The sequence below is a fragment of the Oncorhynchus nerka genome, linkage group LG25 (assembly GCF_034236695.1).
Source record: "Oncorhynchus nerka isolate Pitt River linkage group LG25, Oner_Uvic_2.0, whole genome shotgun sequence".
In the NCBI taxonomy this organism is placed as follows: Eukaryota; Metazoa; Chordata; class Actinopteri; order Salmoniformes; family Salmonidae; genus Oncorhynchus; species Oncorhynchus nerka.
In genome coordinates this window covers 36278600-36302699 of record NC_088420.1, presented here as the reverse complement: position 1 = coordinate 36302699, position 24100 = coordinate 36278600, and the positions used below count along the sequence as shown (strand labels likewise).

At 44.0% G+C, this 24100-nt stretch overlaps 1 protein-coding gene across 3 annotated transcripts in view; it reads right to left on the bottom strand.

The window, feature by feature from the left end:
• Positions 1 to 6612: 6612 nt before the first annotated feature.
• LOC115109455 (endosome/lysosome-associated apoptosis and autophagy regulator family member 2-like) overlaps positions 6613 to 24100 on the bottom strand; it is a 28962-nt gene continuing 11474 nt past the window's right edge. For all 3 annotated transcript variants that reach the window (XM_065009761.1, XM_029634360.2, XM_029634361.2), the window contains 20 exons: positions 15974 to 16163; positions 15722 to 15869; positions 15467 to 15556; positions 15081 to 15186; positions 14840 to 14992; positions 14574 to 14662; positions 14180 to 14360; positions 12365 to 12493; positions 12026 to 12116; positions 10738 to 10840; positions 10458 to 10595; positions 10057 to 10314; positions 9762 to 9935; positions 9475 to 9661; positions 9282 to 9378; positions 9015 to 9116; positions 8476 to 8602; positions 8183 to 8361; positions 7596 to 7770; positions 6613 to 7444 (listed from right to left, as the gene is read on the bottom strand). In XM_065009761.1, the coding sequence (XP_064865833.1) occupies positions 7376 to 7444; positions 7596 to 7770; positions 8183 to 8361; positions 8476 to 8602; positions 9015 to 9116; positions 9282 to 9378; positions 9475 to 9661; positions 9762 to 9935; positions 10057 to 10314; positions 10458 to 10595; positions 10738 to 10840; positions 12026 to 12116; positions 12365 to 12493; positions 14180 to 14360; positions 14574 to 14662; positions 14840 to 14992; positions 15081 to 15186; positions 15467 to 15556; positions 15722 to 15869; positions 15974 to 16163 (2786 nt within the window). In that variant the 3' untranslated portion in view covers positions 6613 to 7375. The remainder of the gene's footprint in view (positions 7445 to 7595; positions 7771 to 8182; positions 8362 to 8475; positions 8603 to 9014; positions 9117 to 9281; positions 9379 to 9474; positions 9662 to 9761; positions 9936 to 10056; positions 10315 to 10457; positions 10596 to 10737; positions 10841 to 12025; positions 12117 to 12364; positions 12494 to 14179; positions 14361 to 14573; positions 14663 to 14839; positions 14993 to 15080; positions 15187 to 15466; positions 15557 to 15721; positions 15870 to 15973; positions 16164 to 24100) is intronic.

Genomic DNA, 24100 nt, shown 5'->3' with positions numbered 1-24100 from the left:
TAAAGAAAAATTGCAGATGCTATGTTACTTAAAGAAACATTACAGATGCTATGTCACTTAAAGAAACATTACAGATGCTATGTCACTTAAAGAAACACTGCAGATGCTATGCCACTTAAAGAAACACTGCAGATGCTATGTCACTTAAAGAAACATTGCAGATGCTATGCCACTTCAAGAAACATTGCAGATGCTATGCCACTTAAAGAAACACTGCAGATGCTATGCCACTTAAAGAAACATTGCAGATGCTATGTCACTTAAAGAAACATTGCAGATGCTATGCCACTTAAAGAAACATTGCAGATGCTATGCCACTTAAAGAAACATTTCAGATGCTATGTCACTTAAAGAAACATTGCAGATGCTATGCCACTTAAAGAAACATTGCAGATGCTATGCCACTTAAAGAAACATTGCAGATGCTATGTCACTTAAAGAAACATTACAGATGCTATGTCACTTAAAGAAACACTTAAAGAAACATTACAGATGCTATGTCACTTAAAGAAACATTGCAGATGCTATGTCACTTAAAGAAACATTACATATGCAATGTCACTTAAAGAAACATTGCAGATGCTATGCCACTTAAATAAACATTGCATATGCTATGTCACTTAAAGAAACATTGCAGATGCTATGCCACTTAAAGAAACACTGCAGATGCTATGTCACTTAAAGAAACATTGCAGATGCTATGTCACTTAAAGAAACACTGCAGATGCTATGCCACTTAAAGAAACATTGCAGATGCTATGCCACTTAAAGAAACATTACAGATGCTATGTCACTTAAAGAAACATTGCAGATGCTATGTCACTTAAAGAAACATTACAGATGCTATGTCACTTAAATAAACATTACAGATGCTATGTCACTTAAAGAAACATTGCAGATGCTATGCCACTTAATGAAACATTGCAGATGCTATGTCACTTAAAGAAACATTGCAGATGCTATGCCACTTAAAGAAACACTGCAGATGCTATGTCACTTAAAGAAACATTGCAGATGCTATGTCACTTAAAGAAACATTACAGATGCTATGTCACACTTAAAGAAACATTGCAGATGCTATGTCACTTAAAGAAACATTACAGATGCTATGTCACTTAAAGAAACATTGCAGATGCTATGCCACTTAAAGAAACATTGCAGATGCTATGTCACTTAAAGAAACATTGCAGATGCTATGCCACTTAAAGAAACACTGCAGATGCTATGTCAAAAGAAACATTGCAGATGCTATGTCACTTAAAGAAACATTGCAGATGCTATGCCACTTAAAGAAACACTGCAGATGCTATGTCACTTAAAGAAACAGATGCTATGCAGATGCTATGTCACTTAAAGAAACATTGCAGATGCTATGCCACTTAAAGAAACACTGCAGATGCTATGCCACTTAAAGAAACACAACAGATGCTATGTCACTTAAAGAAACATTGCAGATGCTATGTCACTTAAAAAACATTACAGATGCTATGTCACTTAAAAAGAAACACTGCAGATGCTATGCCACTTAAAGAAACACTGCAGATGCTATGTCACTTAAAGAAACATTGCAGATGCTATGTCACTTAAAGAAACAGTGCTATGTCAGAAACATGCAGATGCTATGCTACTTAAAGAAACACTGCAGATGCTATGCCAATTAAAGAAACACTGCAGATGCTATGTCACTTAAAGAAACATTGCAGATGCTATGTCACTTAAAGAAACATTGCAGATGCTATGCCATGAAACACTGCAGATGCTATGCTACTTAAAGAAACACTGCAGATGCTATGCCACTTAAAGAAACATTGCAGATGCTATGCCACTTAAAGAAACATTACAGATGCTATGTCACTTAAAGAAACATTGCAGATGCTATGTCACTTAAAGAAACATTACAGATGCTATGTCACTTAAATAAACATTACAGATGCTATGTCACTTAAAGAAACATTACAGATGCTATGTCACTTAAAGAAACATTGCAGATGCTATGCCACTTAAAGAAACATTGCAGATGCTATGTCACTTAAATGCTATGCCACTTAAAGAAACATTGCAGATGCTATGCCATGAAACACTGCAGATGCTATGTCACTTAAAGAAACATTGCAGATGCTATGTCACTTAAAGAAACATTACAGATGCTATGTCACTTAAAGAAACACTGCAGATGCTATGCCACTTAAAGAAACACTGCAGATGCTATGTCACTTAAAGAAACATTACAGATGCTATGTCACTTAAAGAAACAGTACAGATGCTATGTCACTTAAAGAAACACTGCAGATGCTATGCCACTTAAAGAAACATTGCAGATGCTATGCCACTTAAAGAAACATTGCAGATGCTATGCCACTTAAAGAAACACTGCAGATGCTATGCCACTTAAAGAAACATTCCAGATGCTATGTCACTTAAAGAAACATTGCAGATGCTATGCCACTTAAAGAAACATTGCAGATGCTATGCCACTTAAAGAAACATTGCAGATGCTATGTCACTTAAAGAAACATTGCAGATGCTATGTCACTTAAAGAAACATTGCAGATGCTATGTCACTTAAAGAAACATTGCAGATGCTATGCCACTTAAAGAAACATTGCAGATGCTATGTCACTTAAAGAAACATTGCAGATGCTATGCCACTTAAAGAAACACTGCAGATGCTATGTCACTTAAAGAAACATTGCAGATGCTATGTCACTTAAAGAAACATTGCAGATGCTATGCCACTTAAAGAAACACGGCAGATGCTATGCCACTTAAAGAAACACTGCAGATGCTATGTCACTTAAAGAAACATTGCAGATGCTATGTCACTTAAAGAAACATTGCAGATGCTATGCCACTTAAAGAAACACTGCAGATGCTATGCTACTTAAAGAAACACTGCAGATGCTATGTCACTTAAAGAAACACTGCAGATGCTATGTCACTTAAAGAAACATTACAGATGCTATGTCACTTAAAGAAACAGTACAGATGCTATGTCACTTAAAGAAACACTGCAGATGCTATGCCACTTAAAGAAACATTGCAGATGCTATGTCACTTAAAGAAACATTGCAGATGCTATGCCACTTAAAGAAACACTGCAGATGCTATGCTACTTAAAGAAACACTGCAGATGCTATGTCACTTAAAGAAACACTGCAGATGCTATGTCACTTAAAGAAACATTGCAGATGCTATGCCACAACCCTAAACTCACTTACTGATGTTTCGTTTAGCATTCAGAAACACGCACTGTTTGTAGAAATGAGTTTACGCCGAACAAGTGTAGTTGAACACGTCTTCCCTGCATCCTTTAAACCAATGAGTAGTGAGCCCTCTCTTGTTCTATAGTCATGTGATGATGTTCTATTAATGGCTATGTGCCTTAAAGGGAAATTCCACCCCAAAACGATATTTTGGTATTTGTTTCATTAGTCCATATAGCCCCCAAATGTATATACAGTACCAGTCAAAAGTTTGGAGACACCTACAGTACTCATTCCAGGGTTTTTCTTTATTTGTACTATTTTCTACATTGTAGAGCAATAGTGAAGACATCAAAACGATGAAATAACACATATGGAATCATGTAGTAACCAAAAAAGTATAATAACCTTTGACTTGATGACAACTTTGCACACTCTTGGCATTCTCTCAACCAGCTTCACCTGGAATACTTTTCCAACGGTCTTGGAGGAGTTCCCACATATGCTGAGCACATGTTGGCTGCTTTTCCTTCACTCCACTGTCCAACTCATCCCAAACCATCTCAATTGGGTTGAGGTCAGGTGATTGTGGTGGCCAGCACTCCATCACTCTCCTTCTTGGTCAAATAGCCCTTGCACAGCCTGGAGGTGTGTTGGGTCATTGTCCTGTTGAAAAACAAATGATAGTCCCATTAAGTGCAAAGCAGATGGGATGGCGTATCGCTGCTGTGGTAGCCACGTTGGTTAAGTGTGCCTTGAATTCTAAATAAATCACTGACAGTGTCACCAGCAAAGCACCTCCACACCATCACACCACCTCCTCCATGCTTCACAGTGGGAACCACACATGCAGAGATCATCCGTTCACCCACACCGCGCCTCACAAAGACAGGGCGGTTGAACCAAAAATCTCAAATTTGGAATTCAGACCAAAGGACAGATTTCCACCTGTCCAATGTCCATTGCTCATGTTTCTTGGCCCAAGCAAGTCTCTTCATCTTATTGGTGTCTCTTTGCAGCAATTCGACCATGAAGGCCTGATTCATGAAGTCTCCTCTGAACAGTTTATGTTGAGATGTGTCTGTTACTCTGTGATGCATTTATTTGGGCTGCAATTTCTGGATTGGATTGGACAATTTCTGGATTGTCGTTTCTCATTGCTTATTTGAGCTGTTCTTGCCATAATATGGACTTTTTTTTTTTTACCAAATTGGGCTTTCTTCTGTATACCACAACACAACACTGATTTGCTGAAACACATTAAGGAAAGAAATTCCACAAATTATCTTTTAACAAGGCACACCTGTTAATTGAAATGAATTCCAGGTGACTACCTCATAAAGCTGGCTGAGAGAATGCCAAGAGTGTGCAAAGCTGTCATCAAGGCAAAGGGTGGCTACTTTGAAGAATCTCAAACCTCAAATATATTTTGATTTGTTTAAACACTATTTTGCTTACTACATGATTCCAAATGTGTTATTTCATAGTTTTGACGTCTTCACTATTATTCTACAATGTAGAAAATAGTATAAATAAAGACAAACCCTTGAATGAGTAGGTGTGTCCAAACAGACTGGTACTGTATATCTTGAAAACATGATATCTGACACGTGAAACAATTTGGGATTACATCAACAATGGACTAATGAAACAAATTTGAAAAAATAGTTTTTGCAGAGTTTTCCTTTAATGTGTGTCTGCTAGTTTCTCCAGTCCAGCTTACAGTCCACCAATCCCAACCTTAATCGTTAGGGCTAAAAACTTCAAACTGACTTTAGATCAGTGTTCATGGTTAAAGTCATCCTGCCCCCGGTGTTATTCTATCCTCTCAAGTTCTCATTGTTGATGGGAGGTGGGAGGGAAAGCAGATATTCTGGATGCTCTCTTCTTAAATAGAATCCTCTCCTTGTCTCCTTTCCTTCATCCCACTTTTCTGTTGTGTGAAACACAGGAAGTGTCCAGGAGAATGAGGCCACACCCATCTCTGCTAACAGGTTTGACTGGGGTGTGAAAACCGCTGTTACAGTCCTAACACAGGTCACCAGTCAAACATTTCCCCCAAGGCTTAGGAATGGTGAAAAACTAAAATAAGAGAGCATTTCTGTGATTGAGCATTTTTCTGTGTGTGTTTTGCAGCAGGCAGAGGTGCAGGGTTATGTAAAAGTGTGCCACGGCCCAGAAGGTACAGCATCATGTTCAGCCCAGAGATTGGAAGGCTGTTGTTCTGAGGCTTATGCATTCACTCCCCAGCCCTGCTCCAACCAGACACTATAACCTCCCATCCACTCCTCTCCCTGCATGGCACATTGCTATGGACAACCACTGCCACATGCACAATTCCTTTTGTTCTGATGTAGTGGGATGGGGGAGTCGAGTATGAAGAAGGATTAAGGAGTGGGATGTTGATTCAAACTCAAGTTGTCTTTAATTGGACTTGGCAGAAAACTCAACCAACCTACTTTCCCCCTCTCCATCTCTCTCATTGTCTCCATGTCTTTCTCTGTCACCCATGGCAGTCCCCCTTCACTCTCTCACCTTGTGAAACTCTGCTGGTGTATTCGTCAGAGCCAAGATTGCTTAAGACAGGCTCTGTACGGATCCTGAGTCCACTGCAACACAATGCCAAGAAGGGTTCTGTGACCGCGCTCCATCATGTCTAGCACACACATAGAGCCTGACTCAAATACACACCAAGAACAATTGGGCTGTCACGGCAGCAGCCTTGAAGAGGGTGGAGATGGAGGGGGGGTGGAGAGAGAAGAGTTGGTGTTGCAGTCTGATTGTGTGAGCTGTGTTCAACTCAAAGCAGTGGCATACTGTAGAAATACAGATGAGGTATACATCTAGTCCCTTTTAAAATGTATACTGTACTAGTTAGCTTGACCAACAGATGACAGGGATTGTAATGTGTACATATGGGAATAGGCTAGGAGTGACTGGTCCTTCACAAGCAATGTAGAACAATACAACAAAACAGTATTTTACCATTATAAGTGTCAATGCTAATGGTACTAACTCTGTCCAAAGGTGTCATTAATAATGTTATAAAAGTATGTGTTCGCTTTCACAGCGTATTCTCACCTGGAATGGGTCAGTGATCTCCAGATTCCCAAGAGAACAACCCAGGGTAGAAGTTGTTCCTATAACCACAGATCTAGGGTCACACTATCCTCAATCCTAACCTTAACCATTATAGAATGACAAAGTATCTGACCCTGGATCAGTGGTTAGATCTGGGGTCAACGTCAACCCTGACCTCTTTGGACTGGCCGATCAGAAAGCAATAGAGCTCATCATACGTGCAATAACGAGGACATCATAATAAACAATAACAAATGATATGCCTGTCGTCTGCTCACTTCTTGTGTGTAGGTTTTTCATTGGAAGCAAGGGACAGATTGAAAGCGTACACAAATACAATATAGTTTATTTCACTTTAAATTAACAGAAAGGCAGTCAGCATCATATCGTATCATCATATGGATAATGTAACATCGCCACTCCCGATTGGACTAAGAGAGCGTGAAGGACATTCCACCATCACCATGGTAACCCAAATCCTACATACAGAACAAATGGGTAAAGGGTGGTGCAGGTCAGACTAAGATGAGACTGTAATAGGGTGTGTGTGTGTGTGCCGGGTATTTAGGGCTATGTGAGGACTTCTGTAGATCTCAAAGGATTGGACAGCTGCCAACATGCAAAGATCCCACCCAGCCTTTCAGAGGGCACTATGGAACACCGCATCTTCCCTCTTAATGAGAAGGAGCCTAAGGGTTGATGTGAGGTTGGTCTCAGAGGACAAAACACCTGAGGGAAAACAACATGGCCACCAAAGCAACCTGACAACAGAGTGACGGAAAACAGCACAAAAAACATCCCACATATAGGTCCTCTTCTTTACCTAAGCAGACCCGACACACCACCCATATACCCAACCATACACACCCTTTTAAATCACACCGCCCATATTCCAGGGATAAGGCCAGATGGGGGTAATGTCCTCTCACATGTGTTTGTGTCGGTGAGCATGCATTCTGGGTGTGTGTACTCTGCATGTGTCTATATATGTTCTGAGTGTGTGTGTTAAGGGTTCAAGCCCTCAACATGGAGATATGTTGAAGAAGTCTCTCTGGGGGGGGGTCTCTCTCCTTGTTCTCTTTCCTCTTTCTTCACCCCCACACCAACCCGTTTGACTGTGAGGAGTTCAACTGGACATTTTCATAGCTTCTCCCGTTTCCCTGTGGATGAAATATACAGAGACACGTTAGTCCATGAACTAGAATTACCAGGGGAGAAACAGATTCTGCACTCGCAAGTGTTCACACACGCACATACTGTAGGGAATGTAGTTTGATTTCAGCATAACTGCATAATGGTTCTGACTCTTACCCTAGATGCGATGGCTTTGAGTTTGCGTATCAGGGATGTTTTTTTGGAGTAGACCACCTCATCCTCCATCTCTCCCTCGTTCTCCTCTCCCTCCATCACAGCACAGCTATCCGCCCCCGGCAGTTCACACTCCTTATTGGACGACATTACCAGCTTCGAGTACTTAAACTCCAGCCTACCAGAGTCAGGGGTAGGCGGGACTTAGAAAAATCACCAATAGTCAGGACTACTCTAGTTATTCTTCCAGACATATGTATGAATGAATACACGAATGAATGGATGAGTTCCTACCTCTAGTTCTTCTTCCAGACATATGTATGAATTAATACATGAATGGATGAGTTCCTACCTCTTGTTCTTCTTCCAGACATATATATGAATGAATACATGAATGAATGGATGAGTTCCTACCTCTTGTTCTTCTTCCAGACATGTATGAATGAATACATGAATGGATGAGTTCCTACCTCTAGTTCTTCTTCCAGACATATGTATGAATGAATACATGAATGGATGAGTTCCTACCTCTTGTTCTTCTTCCAGACATATGTATGAATGAATACATGAATGAATGGATGAGTTCCTACCTCTTGTTCTTCTTCCAGAAATAGCAGGTGATGGAGAAGAGCAGTGCGGCGGTGAAGGCGCCTATTGTCGCCCCCATCTTTACCAAGAAGTCCATGCTCTCACACGGCCAGGTCTTCTTCTCCGGGAGGGACACCCCTCCTACACACCGCTTTGGCTCAGTCCACACATACAGAGTGTCCTGGGGAGAGGGAGACAGTGAACATGTGTCAGTGTGTAATGGTATGAAATACATTTTATCTAAAGGATTCAGAGTGAGAGCAGATAGCAGGTCATCGATTAGTAAAACACACACCTGTAGTCCTCCCTTGCAGGCTCCCTCTATCTGGTGGTAGTTTGTGGATGTGCACTGAGGACACGCCCCTGAGCTCTCCCACAGGAAGTGGAAGGTACAGCCATCACATGTCCCCGCCGGACACGGACTACAACAGAGAAACATACTTTTACTACAATGTACTAATCTAACTTTTACGTTATAAAGGACAGTTTCAATGAGATGTAATCTGATCAAATCCGATCAAATCTGAGTGATAAATCCATGTGTTTGTTCTCAGCTTCTCGTGTTCCTCCAGCACGGAGCATGAATATCCATCACACAGAGTTAGATAACTAGCTGCCTGGGAGTAAAATCAAACTTCTTACTAATTTAACAGTCACAAGAGGATGCAGAGTTTCTGTGAATTGAGCTTGCAGTTCATTTCGAGCTTGGCCTTCTTTTAAGTCTCTCCTTTTACTAGTAATCTCTTTTGAGGCTGCAGTTTTGGAAAAAAGACAAAGAGAAAAAGAGAGATAGAAAGAGGGGGGCAAGAAGAGAGGAAAGGAGACAGACAGTACCTGGGTACTGTGAGTTCTCCCTGTGTGCTTCTATCCGGGTTACAGCGAAGCGTCACCACCACGTTACGACCTTTATCACATGATGAGGTCACCTCCAGAGAACTATCCAATAGAAGCATAACATTTGGTTAAAAAACAACCGGGTACTCCTGATTAAGAGCAACTAAAAACTACCCCAAACCTTTACTTGGGCCTCAAAAACACTATTCACAGAAGTAGTTATATGTTTTAGAATTAGTGTTTTAGGATGTAGAAAAGATCAATTACCGGTAGAAGAAGTTGACGTCAGGGACTTTGTTGGTGGTCTGTGGGAACAGGTCTGGTCTTGCCTTGACTCCATCCAGAGTCAAGGCCACTGTCGCTCCTACACACATTCATCAATAAATTAACGCCTACTATACACCAGCGACAAAGATCGGCATCAGGTTACAAGGAAAATGTGTGTGTGATGTGTACTCACCCAGAAAGGTGTCTGCTAGGCTGATGGACTGAGAGGATAGTGCTGTGTGGAAGCCCCGCCCACTGGAGGGGATAATGGTTGATTGACAGATTAATGTCTCCACCGCATTGGCTGGTTCCCCTGTCTCTTTCTGAGAATCGGCGCTGGAAATGTCAGTCACGTTGTCTGTACACACAGCCCTTCTACCCTGAGAATGGAAAGCTAAATTCAGGATCACAAAGTAATTGTAGGTTGCAAATATTGTTAAATCAGTGTGTGTGTGTGTGTGTGTGTGTGTGTGTGTGTACCTCTCCTCCACAGAGGCTGATGTTGAAAAGGTGGTAGTATTTGGTTCCTTTGGTGGTAAAACTGGGTCCGTTCATCAGTGTTCCAACAGAGCCCAGGGAATTGTAGTCAAAACTCAGAGACACGTTGTTCTCAGAGTAGGAGAACACACAGTCACTGTAGCACCTGCTGTGCTCCTAAAAAAACAAACATTCAGTTGTGCACTGGGGGAATCAACAATGGACAAACAATTTTATTCACCAACCTTGACACACAAACACACGCTTGGTGTGACACTGATATCAACAAAACACACACCTTGTTGCTCTTGCTGGATGGTCCACAGGGTTTGCAGGCCTCTGGGCCCAGGGTGCTGTGTGAGGTGAGGTGTGTGTTGGGAGGGCACTCGGTGCACTGGCTGGTGTGTATGTAATGTCCTGGAGGGCAGGGCACACACAGCGAGCCGGAGGGTTGGGAGAGGAGGGCACAGGTCCGACACTCCGACGACACACCGTCTACAGCATTACTCACTGAGATGGAGTAGATACTTGCCACGTTGTTCACGTTCTGACGCACCTGGAGAGAAAGAGAATGCACTACTAGTATATGATTGTGTCTGTATACATTAGTGCGTATCCAAGTTTGTATACAGTGTGTGTGTGTGTGTGTGTGTGTGAGCCTGTGTGTGTGTGTGTGGGGGGGGGGGGGGGTGTACTTACGTCAGAGGCCTGGTTGGTCCTCTGGAAGGCCCAGGTGTATGACACAGAGGCGTTCTTGGTCATAATGTGTGTGTAGGACTGTCTGACCTTACTGCCCTCCCATGACGCCACCACCCTTGTACTCTTCCTGTTTACATCCTACACACAGTGATGTAATTAACTTTACACAGTTCAAAAGTAGTGCACATTTTAAAAGGAATAGAAATATCCAAACACTTTTCTAGATGCTTGTATACTTTTTGCATTGAGTGGGTTTTTCTTTATCCGGTGTTGTTCTCACCATCATAAAGTACAGCTCACAGTCAGCTGAACACACCATCTCAAACTCAAAGCTGATACGGCCAAACTCTGTCCCCGCACCACCTGTTGCTGATGTAGGAGGCCTGAACACACACACACACATTAAGAGAGCGATAGAAGGAGAGGGAAAGGGAGAGAGCAACATTTGCAGTCCCTGATGAGTCAACTGTTGTTACATTTGATACATTGCAGCAGTGCACAGAGCAAGCAAAGTTGATACATTGTATCATTTCATCGCCTGCTATAACCAAGAGCACAGGTCCGTCTCAGTAGACTCTGGGTGTCCTCTGTCCTGCAGCCGCCGAGTGTCATAGAGGAACAATGGACAGGCAGCTTTACAGAGAGGAAAACAGGCCTCACCATTTAACAAATATGATCCATATAACCAGAGCTACCTTATTTCCTTCTAGCACATTTGATATCATTTCACAAACTTTGTCACGGTTCATTTTAAACTAGGTCAGGTGGCTAATTATTGGTTTGTGTTAATTAAATTCTCGTGACAGTTAACTGAAGAGTGAAGGTGGTTTCGTGCAGTGTTTCCCCCTTACTTCCACAATGACCTGCAGATCATTATGCATTTATATTCCTTCATTCCATTCTTCCAGCCAAATCACAGGGAGACATTCTATGCAGTATTCTATTATACACTGAGTGGCGTGAAGTTAAATTCAACGTGACAGGTTTTGCGTTGCACAAGCACAGAACGTTTACAAAATGGGAAGAAGTGTCCGGGGGAAGGGAGTGACAGGACGCTATGTCACTCCAAATTATTTTTCAAGCGGTTTCGCGATACTACTTGGTATCGTGATACTTGGCCTGGTATCGTTAGTAAAATGATGGTATCGTGAGACTTGGCCTGGTATCGTTAGTAAAATGATGGTATCGTGAGACTTGGCCTGGTATCGTTAGTAAAATGATGGTATCGTGAAACTTGGCCTGGTATCGTTAGTAAAATGATGGTATCGTGAGACTTGGCCTGGTATCGTTAGTAAAATGATGGTATCGTGAGACTTGGCCTGGTATCGTTAGTAAAATGATGGTATCGTGAGACTTGGCCTGGTATCGTTAGTAAAATGATGGTATCGTGAGACTTGGCCTGGTATCGTTAGTAAAATGATGGTATCGTGAAACTTGGCCTGGCATCGTTAGTAAAATGATGGTATTGTGATACTTGGCCTGGTATCGTGAGTAAAATGTTGGTATCGTTGGTAAAATGTTGGTATTGTGACAATAAGACAGAGACAAATTGAGATGAAGGGACTCACTTAAAGCCAGGTACATGGAGGTTGAGGATGAGGTAGTCGTTATCAGAGCCCCCTGCTCCACTACGGATATGATCCCCTGCCACCTCCCAACCTGACGGAGAGACACGTCAGAACACACACACAACACACAGACATACCAGGGTCTTCTCTGAATATTTCACTCAAATGTGGCCTGTGGCCCGTCTTTGCATTATGCTAAAGTGCCTAAGACAGGGGTACACAACCCTCCTCCTGGAGAACTACCCTCTCTTAATTCTTATCCTGGCCTAAGGGCAACATGTCAAAAACAGTAAAGAGCAACAGCACCCTCTAGGCCTCAGAGAGAGCAGCTGCACCCACCATTCATGCCGTCACACTTGGAGTTGCCCACATTGAAGCAGGATGTCTTCATGCTGGCTGGAAGGACGTTCCACCACTTATACTGATAACCTACAGCAGGCTCAGTACCCGCAGGACACGACTCACACGCTGGGAGAGAGGTAGAAAATAGGAAGAGAAGAGGGAGAGAAATAGAGATCATAATTTAGGAAAGCAAACGCAAAAAGGAAACCCAGATCTCACGAGTGATCAGATGAAATGCAATTAATTGCAAAGTCCCTCATTGCCATGCAAATGAACTGAATCCCTAAAAAACATTTCCACTGCATTTCAGCCCTGCCATAAAAGGACCAGCTGACATGTCAGTGATTCTCTCGTTAACTCATGTGTGAGTGTTGATGAGGACAAGGCATGAGATCACTCTGTCATGCTAACTGAGTTCGAATAACAGACTGGAAGCTTCAAAAGGAGGGTGGTGCTTGGAATAATTGTTCTTCCTCTGTCAACCATGGTTACCTGCAAGGAAACACATACCATCATCATTGCTTTGCACAAAAAGGGCTTCACGGGCAAGGATACTGCTGCCACTAAGATTGCACCCAAATCAACCATTTATCAGATCATCAAGAACTTCAAGGAGAGCGGTTCAATTGTTGTGAAGAAGGCTTCAGGGCACCCAAGAAAGTCCAGCAAGCGCCAGGACCGTCTCCTAAAGTTGACTCAGCTGCGGGATCAGGGCACCAACAGTACAGAGCTTAGTCAGGAATGGCAGCAGGCAGGTGTGAGTGCATCTGCATGCAGTGAGGCGAAGACTTTTGGAGGATGGCCTGGTGTCAAGAAGGGCAGCAAAGAAGCCACTTCTCTCTAGGAAAAACATCAGGGACAGACTGATATTCTGCAAAAGGTACAGGGATTGGACTGCTGAGGACTGGGGTAAAGTCATTTTCTCTGATGAATCCCCTTTCCGATTGTTTGGGGCATCCGGAAAAAAGCGTGTCCGGAGAAGACAAGGTGAGCGCTACCATCAGTCCTGGGTCATGCCAACAGTAAAGCATCCTGAGACCATTCATGTGTGGGGTTGCTTCTCAGCCAAGGGAGTGGGCTCACTCACAATTTTGCCTAAGAACACAGCCATGAATAAAGAATGGTACCAACACATCTGAAAGAAACTTCTCCCAACCATCCAGGAACAGTTTGGTGACAAACAATGCCTTTTCCAGCATGATGGAGCACCTTGCCATAAGGCAAAAGTGATAACTAAGTGGCTCTGGGAACAAAACATCAATATTTTGGGTCTATGGCCAGGAACCTCCCCAGACCTTAATCCCATTGAGAACTTGTGGTCAATCAAAAATCCACAAATTCTGACAAACTCCAAGCATTGATTATGCAAGAATGGGCTGCCATCAGTCAGGATGTGGCCCAGAAGTTAATTGACGGGGCGGATTGCAGAGGTCTTGAAAAGAAGGATCAACACTACAAATATTGACTCTTTGCATCAACTTCATGTAATTGTCAATAAAAGCCTTTGACACTTGTGAAATGCTTGTAATTATACTTCAGTATTCCATAGTAACATCTGACAAAAATATCTAAAGACAATGAAGCAGCAAACTTTGTGAAAATGTATATTTGTGTCATTCTCAAAAAGTTTGGCCACGACTGTACAGGAGGGGACTGAGCACGCACCCCTGAGGGGCCCCTGTGTTGAGGATCAGTGTGGCAGATGTGTTGTTACCTACCCTTACCACCTGGGGGCTGCCCGTCTGATAGAGGACAAGAGAGAAGGAAGACGAGAGATAGAAGAGGACATGGGATAAAGGGATATTTCGTCACCTTTGACCCCATCAGAGAATGTCCCGGGGGGGCAGGGAGAGCAGGTAGCAGTGTCGTTGTTATAGAAACCAGGGTTGCACGGTGGGCAGGGCTCACGGTCACCAGAGGGGGGCAGTGTTTCAGCCCCGGCCACGTCCACCAGACAGATTTGAGGCTCCACCCACCTGTAGGTCACCTGTGTCTGAAACCACACACACAGAGACAACATGGAGGATGAGGAAACTAACCATACAGAGAGCAAACATGGAGGACACAGACCCTGAATTGTAGGGATACTGGCGCTAGAACGGCTAACCCCTGCATGGGCACTTGTGTCGATCAAAAAGGATTAGACAGGTATAAGCAATCTGGCAATAATGGATGTGGTATTGGGAGGGTGAGTTAGTCTTCTCACCTTGCCCTCAAGGTCACAGGGGGTGTGTATCTGAAAGTAATCCTTCTTGGAGCATGGTGGTCTCGCTTTGCACTCAGCTGACCCCTCCGCTGGAAGAGAGAGGGAAAGAAATGGGGGCAGTGAAAGAGGGAGAGATGTTTAAAAGATAATGAACTGCAGTATAACCAATAAGCTGCTCAAATTCATGTTCTAACTCTAATAAGACAAGTTGTGTATAGGTGTCTGCATCTAGACATGTCTGCATGCTTATGTTCCTGTGAGCCTACGTGCATAGAGTGTTGTGGTGTTGCAGGGGGTACAGGAGCTGGCTCCGTGGCCAGAGTGGGTGTCTCTGGGACAGGGCTGACATGAGGAGGAGCCTGGGGTTTGGCTGAACGTCCCTGGTTTACACGGGAAACACTCTGACGCATACGCCACTCCTAAAGAGAGAAAATAACACTTAAGTACATAGGGGAAGTGGCATGAACAGCTACAATAAATACACAAACACACACACGGTAGTCCTACCCTCTATGTGGACGTTCTTCAGCAGAACAGGTTTGACTACTTTAGCTCCAATCAGGATCCCTGCTGTCCTCCAGTACAAGATGTTAGTGCCAGACTTCAGATTCACCTTGAACACACCCATTAGAGACCTGGGTTTAGAATGCCCTTCTACACAGAGATACGACCTGAAAGCATCTCAATACGTGACATTTGATGGTGCTGTAACCTCAGAGGCTGTCTAACCCTTTAGACCTGAGACACTCCTGATTCAATGAATCAAGGGCTTGGTGATTAGTTAACTAGTGAAATCAGGTGTGCTAGTGCTGGGCTAAAACGAAAGCTTGCACTCAATTTGGGTCTTGAAGACCAGGACTTAGAACTTAATTACAAACAAACACAGCTCTTACAGTGTGTGTGGCCCACTCCCCGTGACTGGTAAGCTTGAGCCACTTCTTATCAGCAGTCTGGTCCATCTCCTGACACTGGTCATTCTGGATCTGTCAAGCAACCAGAACATCAACCAATCAATCAATATTTAAATGAGTGAATATCACTTCAGCATATTTATAGCGCTACTTGGTCAGGAAGGTACTGCAGAGAAGAATTTACTCTCACTAACTAGCAGATATCATAGGATTGAGAGAATGAAGTAGAAGACTCACAAAGAACTCAAAGAAGAGGTTGCCGTCTGGGTACTGGTAGTCAAAGGAGACTGATCCCGGTTTCTTCAGATGGACAGCATAGATCAGAGAGACAGTACACTCATCTCTGTTAGACTCCAGGTAACTACCCTGCGGAAACCACGTCGAACTGGACACACACACACACACAGCAGAGATGAATGAGATGTATGCAAGAACTGCAACGACACCATGATTTAAAAATCACAAGCTAAACCGCTCCCCTTCCCACACCTGTTGCAGGTAGTGCTGTCGTCTCCATGGGGACCATTGTCAAGGTAAGTTGCTAGGGAGCTGAACCCGCTGGGGATGGTTTCCCAGTCATCAAATCGAATACCGCTGCCCAGAGAGTAGGTACCTGCTGCACACTGAGTACACTCCTGGGCAGACATCTCCAGAAACTCCCCCGCCTCACAGGAAAATGCTGGGGGAGAGAGACGGGAAAGAGAGAGTGGACATTTCATGGAATAGATAAGTGAAGTATACCACCAGCGGCGCCCTGTCATTCAGGGCACGTGGGGCAAAGCGCGACCTGTCATTCAGGGCACGTGGGGCAAAGCGCGACCTGTTTAGCTAAAATATAAATATATACAGTACCAGTCAAAAGTTTGGACACACCTATTCATTCCAGAGTTTGTCTTTATTTTGACTATTTTCTACATTGTAGAATAATAGTGTAGACATCAAAACTATGAAATAACACATATGGAATCATGTAGTAACCCCCAAAAAATGGGTAAATCAAAATATATTTCATATTTGAGATTCTTGGTGACAGCTTTACACACTCGTGATATTCTCTCAACCAGCTTCATGAAGTAGTCACCTGTAAAGCATTTCAAATCAGTAGTGTTGTGACAAGGTAGGTATACAGAAGATAGCCCTATTTGGAAAAAGACCAAGTCCATATTATGGCAAGAACATCTCAAATAAGCAAAGAGAAACGACAGTCCATCATTACTTTAATACATGAAGGTCAGTCAATGCGGAAAATTTCACGAACTTTGAAAGTTTCTTCAAGTGCAGTCGCAAAAAACATGAAGCTCTATGATGAAACTGCCTCTCAAGGACCGCCACAGGAAAGGAAGACCCAGAGTTAATAAGTTCATTAGTTACCAGCCTCTTCACAGAGTTCAAGTAAGACACATCTCAACTGTTCCGAGGAGACTGTGTGAGTCAGGCCTTCATGGTGAAATTGCTGCAAAGAAACCACAACCAAAAGGACACTCGGGCTCCCGAGTGGCACCGAGGTATAAGGCACTGCATCTCAGTGTAAGACGCGTCAGTACAATCCCTGGTTCGTATCCAGGCTGTATCACACCCGGGTGTGATTGGGAGTCCCATAGGGCGGCACACAATTGGCCCAGCATCGTCCGGGTTTGGCAGGGGTAGGCTGTCAATGTAAATAAGAAGAAGTTGTTCTTCACTGACTTGCCTAGTTAAATAAAGGTTAAATACAAAAAAATAAGAGGAGACTTGCTTTGACCAAGAAACACGAGCAATGGACATTAGATTGGAGGAAACTTGTCCTTTGGTATGAGAGTCCAAATTGAGATTTTTGGTTCCAACCGCCCGGTCTTTGTGAGACGCAGAGTAGGTGAACGGATGATTTCCGCATGTGTGGTTCCCACATGAAGCATGGAGGAGGTGGTGTGATGGTACTTTGCCGTTGACACAGTCAGTGATTTATTTAGAATTCAAGTCACATCTAACATCATCTCACGTCACCCCGCTCCTCCGCTCTCTCCACTGGCTTCCAGTTGAAGCTCGCATCCGCTACAAGACCATGGTGCTTGCCTACGGAGCTGTGAGGGGAACGGCACCTCAGTACCTCCAGGCTCTGATCAGGCCCTACACCCAAACAAGGGCACTGCGTTCATCCACCTCTGGCCTGCTCGCCTCCCTACCACTGAGGAAGTACAGTTCCCGCGCAGCCCAGTCAAAACTGTTCGCTGCTCTGGCCCCCCAATGGTGGAACAAACTCCCTCACGACGCCAGGACAGCGGAGTCAATCACCACCTTCCGGAGACACCTGAAACCCCACCTCTTTCAGGAATACCTAGGATAGGATAAAGTAATCCTTCTCACCCCCTCCCCCCTTAAAAGATTTAGATGCACTATTGTAAAGTGGCTGTTCCACTGGATGTCTTAAGGTGAACGCACCAATTTGTAAGTCGCTCTGGATAAGAGCGTCTGCTAAATGACTTAAATGTAAATGTAAATGTAACCAGCATGGCTAGCACAGCATTCCGCAGCGATAGACCATCCCATCTGGTTTGCACTTAGAGGGACTACCATTTGTTTGTCAACAGGACAATAATCCAACACGCCTACAGGCTGTGTAAGAGCTATTTGACCAAGAATCAAATCAAAGTGTATTTGTCACGTTCGCCAATTACAACAGGTGTAGTAGACCTTACAGTGAAATACTTACTTACAGGCTCTAACCAATAGTGCAAAAAGGGTATTAGGTAAGTAAAGAAATAAAACAAAAGTAAAAAGACAGGCTATATACAGTAGCGAGGCTATAAAAGTAGCGATGCTACATACAGACACCGGTTAGTCAGGCTGACTGAGGTGGTATGTACAGGTAGATATGGTTAAAGTGACTATGCATATATGATGAACAGAGAGTAGCAGTAGCGTAAAAGAGGGGTTGGCGGGTGGGACACAATGCAGACAGCCCGGTTAGCCAATGTGCGGGAGCACTGGTTGGTCGGCCCAATTGAGGTAGTATGTACATGAAAGTATAGTTAAAGTGACTATGATATGATAAACAGAGAGTAGCAGCAGCGTAAAAAGAGGGGTTGGGGGCACACAATGCAAATAGTCTGGGTAGCCATTTGATTACCTGTGCATGAGTATGGCTTGGGGATAAAGCGGTACCGGCACTCCCATGTGGAAGTAGAAAGAACAGTCTATGACTGGGGTGACTGGGGTCTTTGGCAATTTTTAGGGCCTTCCTCTGACACTGCCAGGTGTAGAGGTCCTGGATGGCAGGCAGCTTGGCCCCAGTGATGTACTGGGCCGTACGCACTACCCTCTGTAGTGCCTTGCGGTCAGAGGCTGAGCAATTTCCGTACCAAGCAGTGATATAACCAGTGCTCTCGATTTTGCAGCTGTAGAACCTTTTGAGGATCTCAGGACCCATGCCAAATCTTTTTCGTTTCCTGAGGGGGAATAAGGCTTTGTCGTGCCCTCTTCACAACTGTCTTGGTGTGTTTGGACCATTCTAGTTTGTTGTTGATGTGGACACAGAGGAACATGAAGCTCTCAACCTGCTCCACTACAGCCCCGTCGATTAGAATGGGGGAGTGCTCGGTCCTCTGTTTCCTGTAGTCCACAATTATCTCCTTAGTCTTGGCTACGATGAGGGATATGTTGTCATTCTGGCACCACATGCCCAGGTCTCTGACCTCCTCCCTACAGGCTGTCTCGTCATTGATCAGGCTGTTGTGTCGTCTGCAAACTTAATGGTGGTGTTGGAGTCGTGCCTGGCCATGCAGTCGTGGGTGAACAGGGAGAACCAGAGGGGACTGAGCACACACCCCTGTGGAGCTCCAGTGTTGAGGCTCAGCGTGGCAGATGTGTTGCTACCTACCCTCACCACCTGGGGGCGCCCAGTCAGGAAGTCCAGGATCCAGTGGCAGAGGTAGGTGTTTAGTACCAGGATCCTTAGCTTAGTGATGAGCTTTGATGGTAAAATGGTGTTGAACACTGAGCTGTAGTCAATGAATAGCATTCTCACATAAGTGTTCCTTTTATCCAGATGGGAAAGGGCAGTGTGGAGTGAAATAGAGATTGCATCATCTGTGGATCTGTTTGGGCGGTATGCAAATTGGAGTGAGTCTAGGGTTTCTGAGATAATTGTGTTGATGTGAGCCATTACCAACCTTTCAAAGCATTTCATGGCTACCGACGTGAGTGCTACGGGTCTGTAGTAATTTAGACAGGTTGCCTTTGTGTTCTTGGGCACAGGGACTATGGTGGTCTGCTTGAAACATGTTGGTATTACAGACTCAATCAGTGACATGTTGAAAATGTCAGTGAAGACACCTGCCAGTTGGTCAGCAGATGCCCGGGAGCACACGTCCTGGTAATCCGTCTGGCCCCACAGCCTTGTGTATGTTGACCTGTTTAAAGATCTTACGTCGGCTACGGAGAGCGTGATCACACAGTCGGCCGGAACAGCTAATGCTCTCATGCATGCCTCAGTGTTGCTTGCCTCGAAGCGAGCATAGAAGTGATTTAGCTCGTCTGGTAGGCTTGTGTCACTGGGAAGCTCGTGGCTTCCCTTTGTTGTCTGTAATAGTTAGCAAGCCCTGCAACATAACACGAGCGTCGGAGCCAGTGTAGTATGATTCAATCTTAGCCCTGTATTGACGCTTTGCCTGTTTGATTGTTCGTCGCAGGACATAGCAGGATTTCTTGTAAGCTTCAGGGTTAGAGTCCCGCACCTTGAAAGCCGCAGCTCTAACTTTTAGCTCAGTGCGAATGTTGCCTGTAATCCATGGCTTCTGGTTGGGGTATGTGCGCACAGTCACTGTGGGGACGACGTCCTCGATGCACTTATTGATAAAGCCAGTGACTGATGTGGTGTACTCCTCAATGCCATCGAAAAAAATCCCAGAACATGTTCTAGTCTGTGATAGCAAAACAGAAGGAGAGCGATGAAGTGCTGCATCAGATGACCTGAAGTCCACAATCACCCGACCTCAACCCAATTGAGATGGTTTGGAGAGGCCCGAGTCGGGAACTCAGGCCTTTTTCTAGAACTCCAACCTAAAGACTGCTGACGTCACGATTCAAACTTGATTTAAATAGTTTTTGTCCCCAGTTTTCTTGAAAGTTTTACAGGAAGGTGGCGCGGTGGTCCATGTGGGCAAATTTAGTCATCAGAGATTGGTATTCTCTGACAAAGTTTGATGACAAAATTTGCCCATAAGGCCTGCCGCGTCGCCTTCCTGTTAAAGTGTGCACAGCACAACAAGGTGAGTCAAAAAAAGTATTGCATGCTACTGCATACATTATGTAATATGCCAGGTAGATACAGTGGCTTGCGAAAGTATTCACTCCCCTTGGCATTTTTCCTATTGTGTTGCCTTACAACCTGGAATTAAAATAGATTATTTTGGGGGGGTGGGATTGTATCATTTGATTTACACAACATGCCTCCCACTTTGAAGATGCAAAATATTTTGTGTGTGTGAAACAAACAAGAAATGAGACAAAAAAGAAAACTTGAGCGTGCATAACCATTTACCCCCCAAAGTCAATAGTTTGTAGAGCCACCTTTAGCAGCAATTACAGCTGAAAGTCTCTTGGTGTATGTCTCTATTAGATTGGCCACTTGTATTTTTGCACATTCTTTCAAATTTCCCCAGCTCCTTCAAGTTGGATGGGTTCCGTTGGTGTAGAGCGATCTTTAAGTCATACCACAGATTGGATTGAGGTCTGGGTTTTGACTAGGCCATTCCAAGACATTTACATGTTTCCCCTTTAACCACTCGAGTGTTGCTTTAGCAGTATGCTTAGGGTTATTGTCCTGCTGGAAGGTGAACCTCCGTCCCAGTCTCAAATCTCTGGAAGACAAACAGGATTCCGTCAAGAATGTACCTGTATTTAGCACCATCCATCATTCCTTCAATTCTGACCAGTTTCCCAGTTTCCCAAAACATCCCCACAGCATGATGCTGCCACCACCATGCTTCACTGTGGGGATTGTGCTCTCGGGGTGATGAGAGGTTCTGGGTTTGCGCCAGACATAGCGTTTTCCTTGATGTCCAAAAAGCTAAATTTGAATCTTATCTGACCCGAATACCTTCTTCACTATGTTTGGGGAGTCTCCCACATGCCTTTTGGCGAACACCAAACATGTTTCCTTGTTTTTTTAAGCAATGGCTTTTTTTCTGGCCACTTCCGTAAAGCCCATCTCTGTGGAATATACAGCTTAAAGTCGTCCTATGGACAGATACTCCAATCTCGCTGTGGAGCTTCGCAGCTCCTTCAATGTTATCTTTGGTCTCTTTGTTGCCTCTCTGATTAATGCTCTCCTTGCCTGGTCTGTGAGCATTGGTGGGCGGCCCGCTCTTGGCAGGTTTGTTGTGGTGCCATATTCTTTCCATTTTTTAATAATGGATTTAACAGTGCTCCGTGGGATGTTCAAAGTTTCTGATCTTTTTTTATAACCCAACCCTGATTTGTACTTCTCCACAACTTTGTCTCTGACCTGTTTGGAGAGCCCCTTCTTGGTCTTCATGGTGCCGCTTGCTTGATGGTGCCCCTTGCTTAGTTGTGTTGCAGACGCTGGGGCCTTTCAGAACAGGTGTATTGATACTGAGATCATATGACAGATAATGTGACACTTAATTAAATTTCACACAGGTGAACTTTATTTCTGTGAGTTCTGAAGGTAATTGTTTGCACCAGATCTTATTTATGGGCTTCATAGCAAAGAGGGTGAATAAATATGCACGCACCACTTTTCTGTTTTTTTTTTTCATTTCACTTCACCAATTTGGACTATTTTGTGTATGTCCATTACATGAAATCCAAATAAAAATCAATTTAAATTACAGGTTGTAATGCAACAACATAGATAAATCGCAAAGGGGGGTGAATACATTTGCAAGGCACTGTATGTATACTGTGGCTACGAAAGTAATACTAAGTGTATGTTGTGTAGTAAGCTGGCCCATGTGCCTCACCCTAATAATTTGGTCCCTTTCCCCCTCATAACATAGCCTACTGTGCCGGCTTGGTGGTAAACATGTAGCCTATAGCCTGTTTTAGAGACCTTTCATTGTCTGCTTATATGCCCCCTTTATCTATCCAACGGTTCTGACTTGGTGTACAGTCATGGCCAAAAGTTTTGAGAATGACACAAATATTAATTTTCACAAAGTCTGCTGCCTCTGTATGATAGCAATTTGCATAATGTTATGAAAAGTGATCAGATGAAATGCGATTAATTGCAAAGTCCCTCTTTGCCATGCAAATGAACTGAATCCCCAAAAAACATTTCCACTGCATTTCAGCCATGCCACAAAAGGACCAGCTGACATCATGTCAGTGATTCTCTCGTTAACACAGGTATGAGTGTTGACGAGGAAAAGGGTGGAGATCACTCTGTCATGCTGATTGAGTTCGAATAACAGTCTGGAAGCTTCAAAAGGAGGGTGGTGCTTGGAATCATTGTTCTTCCTCTGTCAACCATGGTTATCGGCAAGGAAACATGTGCCGTCATTATTGCTTTGCACCCAAAATGGCTTCACGGGCAAGCATATTGCTGGCAGTAAGATTGCACCTAAATCAACCATTTATCAGATCATCAAGAACTTCAAGGAGAGCGGTTCAATTGTTGTGAAGAAGGCTTCAGGGCGCCCAAGAAAGTCCAGCAAGCGCCAGGACCGTCTCCTAAAGTTGATTCAGCTGCGGGATCGGCGCACCACCAGTACAGAGCTTGCTCACGAATAGCAGCAGGCAGGTGTGAGTGCATCTGCACGCACAGTGAGGAGAAGACTTTTGGAGGATGGCCTGGTGTCAAGAAGGGCAACAAAGAAGCCACTTCTCTCCAGGAAAAACATCAGGGACAGACTGATATTCTGTAAAAGGTACAGGGATTGGACTGCTGAGGACTGGGGTAAAGTCATTTTCTCTGATGAATCCCATTTCCGATTGTTTGGGGCATCCGGAAAAAAACGTGTCCGGAGAAGACAAGGTGAGCGCTACCATCAGTCCTGTGTCATGACAACAATAAAGCATCCTGAGACCATTCATGTGTGGGGTTGCTTCTCAGCCAAGGGAGTGGGCTCACTCACAATTTTTCCTAACACAGCCATGAATAAAGAATGGTACCAACCCTTCCTCCGTGAGCAACTTCTCCCAAACTTCCAGGAAAAGTTTGGTGACGAACAATGCCCTTTCCAGCATGATGGAGCACCTTGTCTTAAGGCAAAAGTGATAACTAAGTGGCTCGGTGAACAAAACATCAATATTTTGGGTCCATGGCAAGGAAACTCCCCAGACCTTAATCCCATTGAGAACTTGTGGTCAATCCTAAAGAGGGGGGTGGACAAACAAAAACCCACAAATTCTGACAAACTCCAAGCATTGATTATGCAAGAATGGGCTGCCATCAGTCAGGATGTGGCCCAGAAGTTAATTGACAGCATGCCATTGTCATTTATGAAATGCTTGTAATTATACTTCAGTATTCCATAGTAACATCTGACAAAATGTTCTAAAGACACTGAAGCATCAAACTTTGTGGAAATTAATATTTGTTTCATTCTCAAAACCTTTGGCCAAGACTGTACAGGAGAGATTACTGTAAGAACGGCCCATGTTCTGAATTCTGTC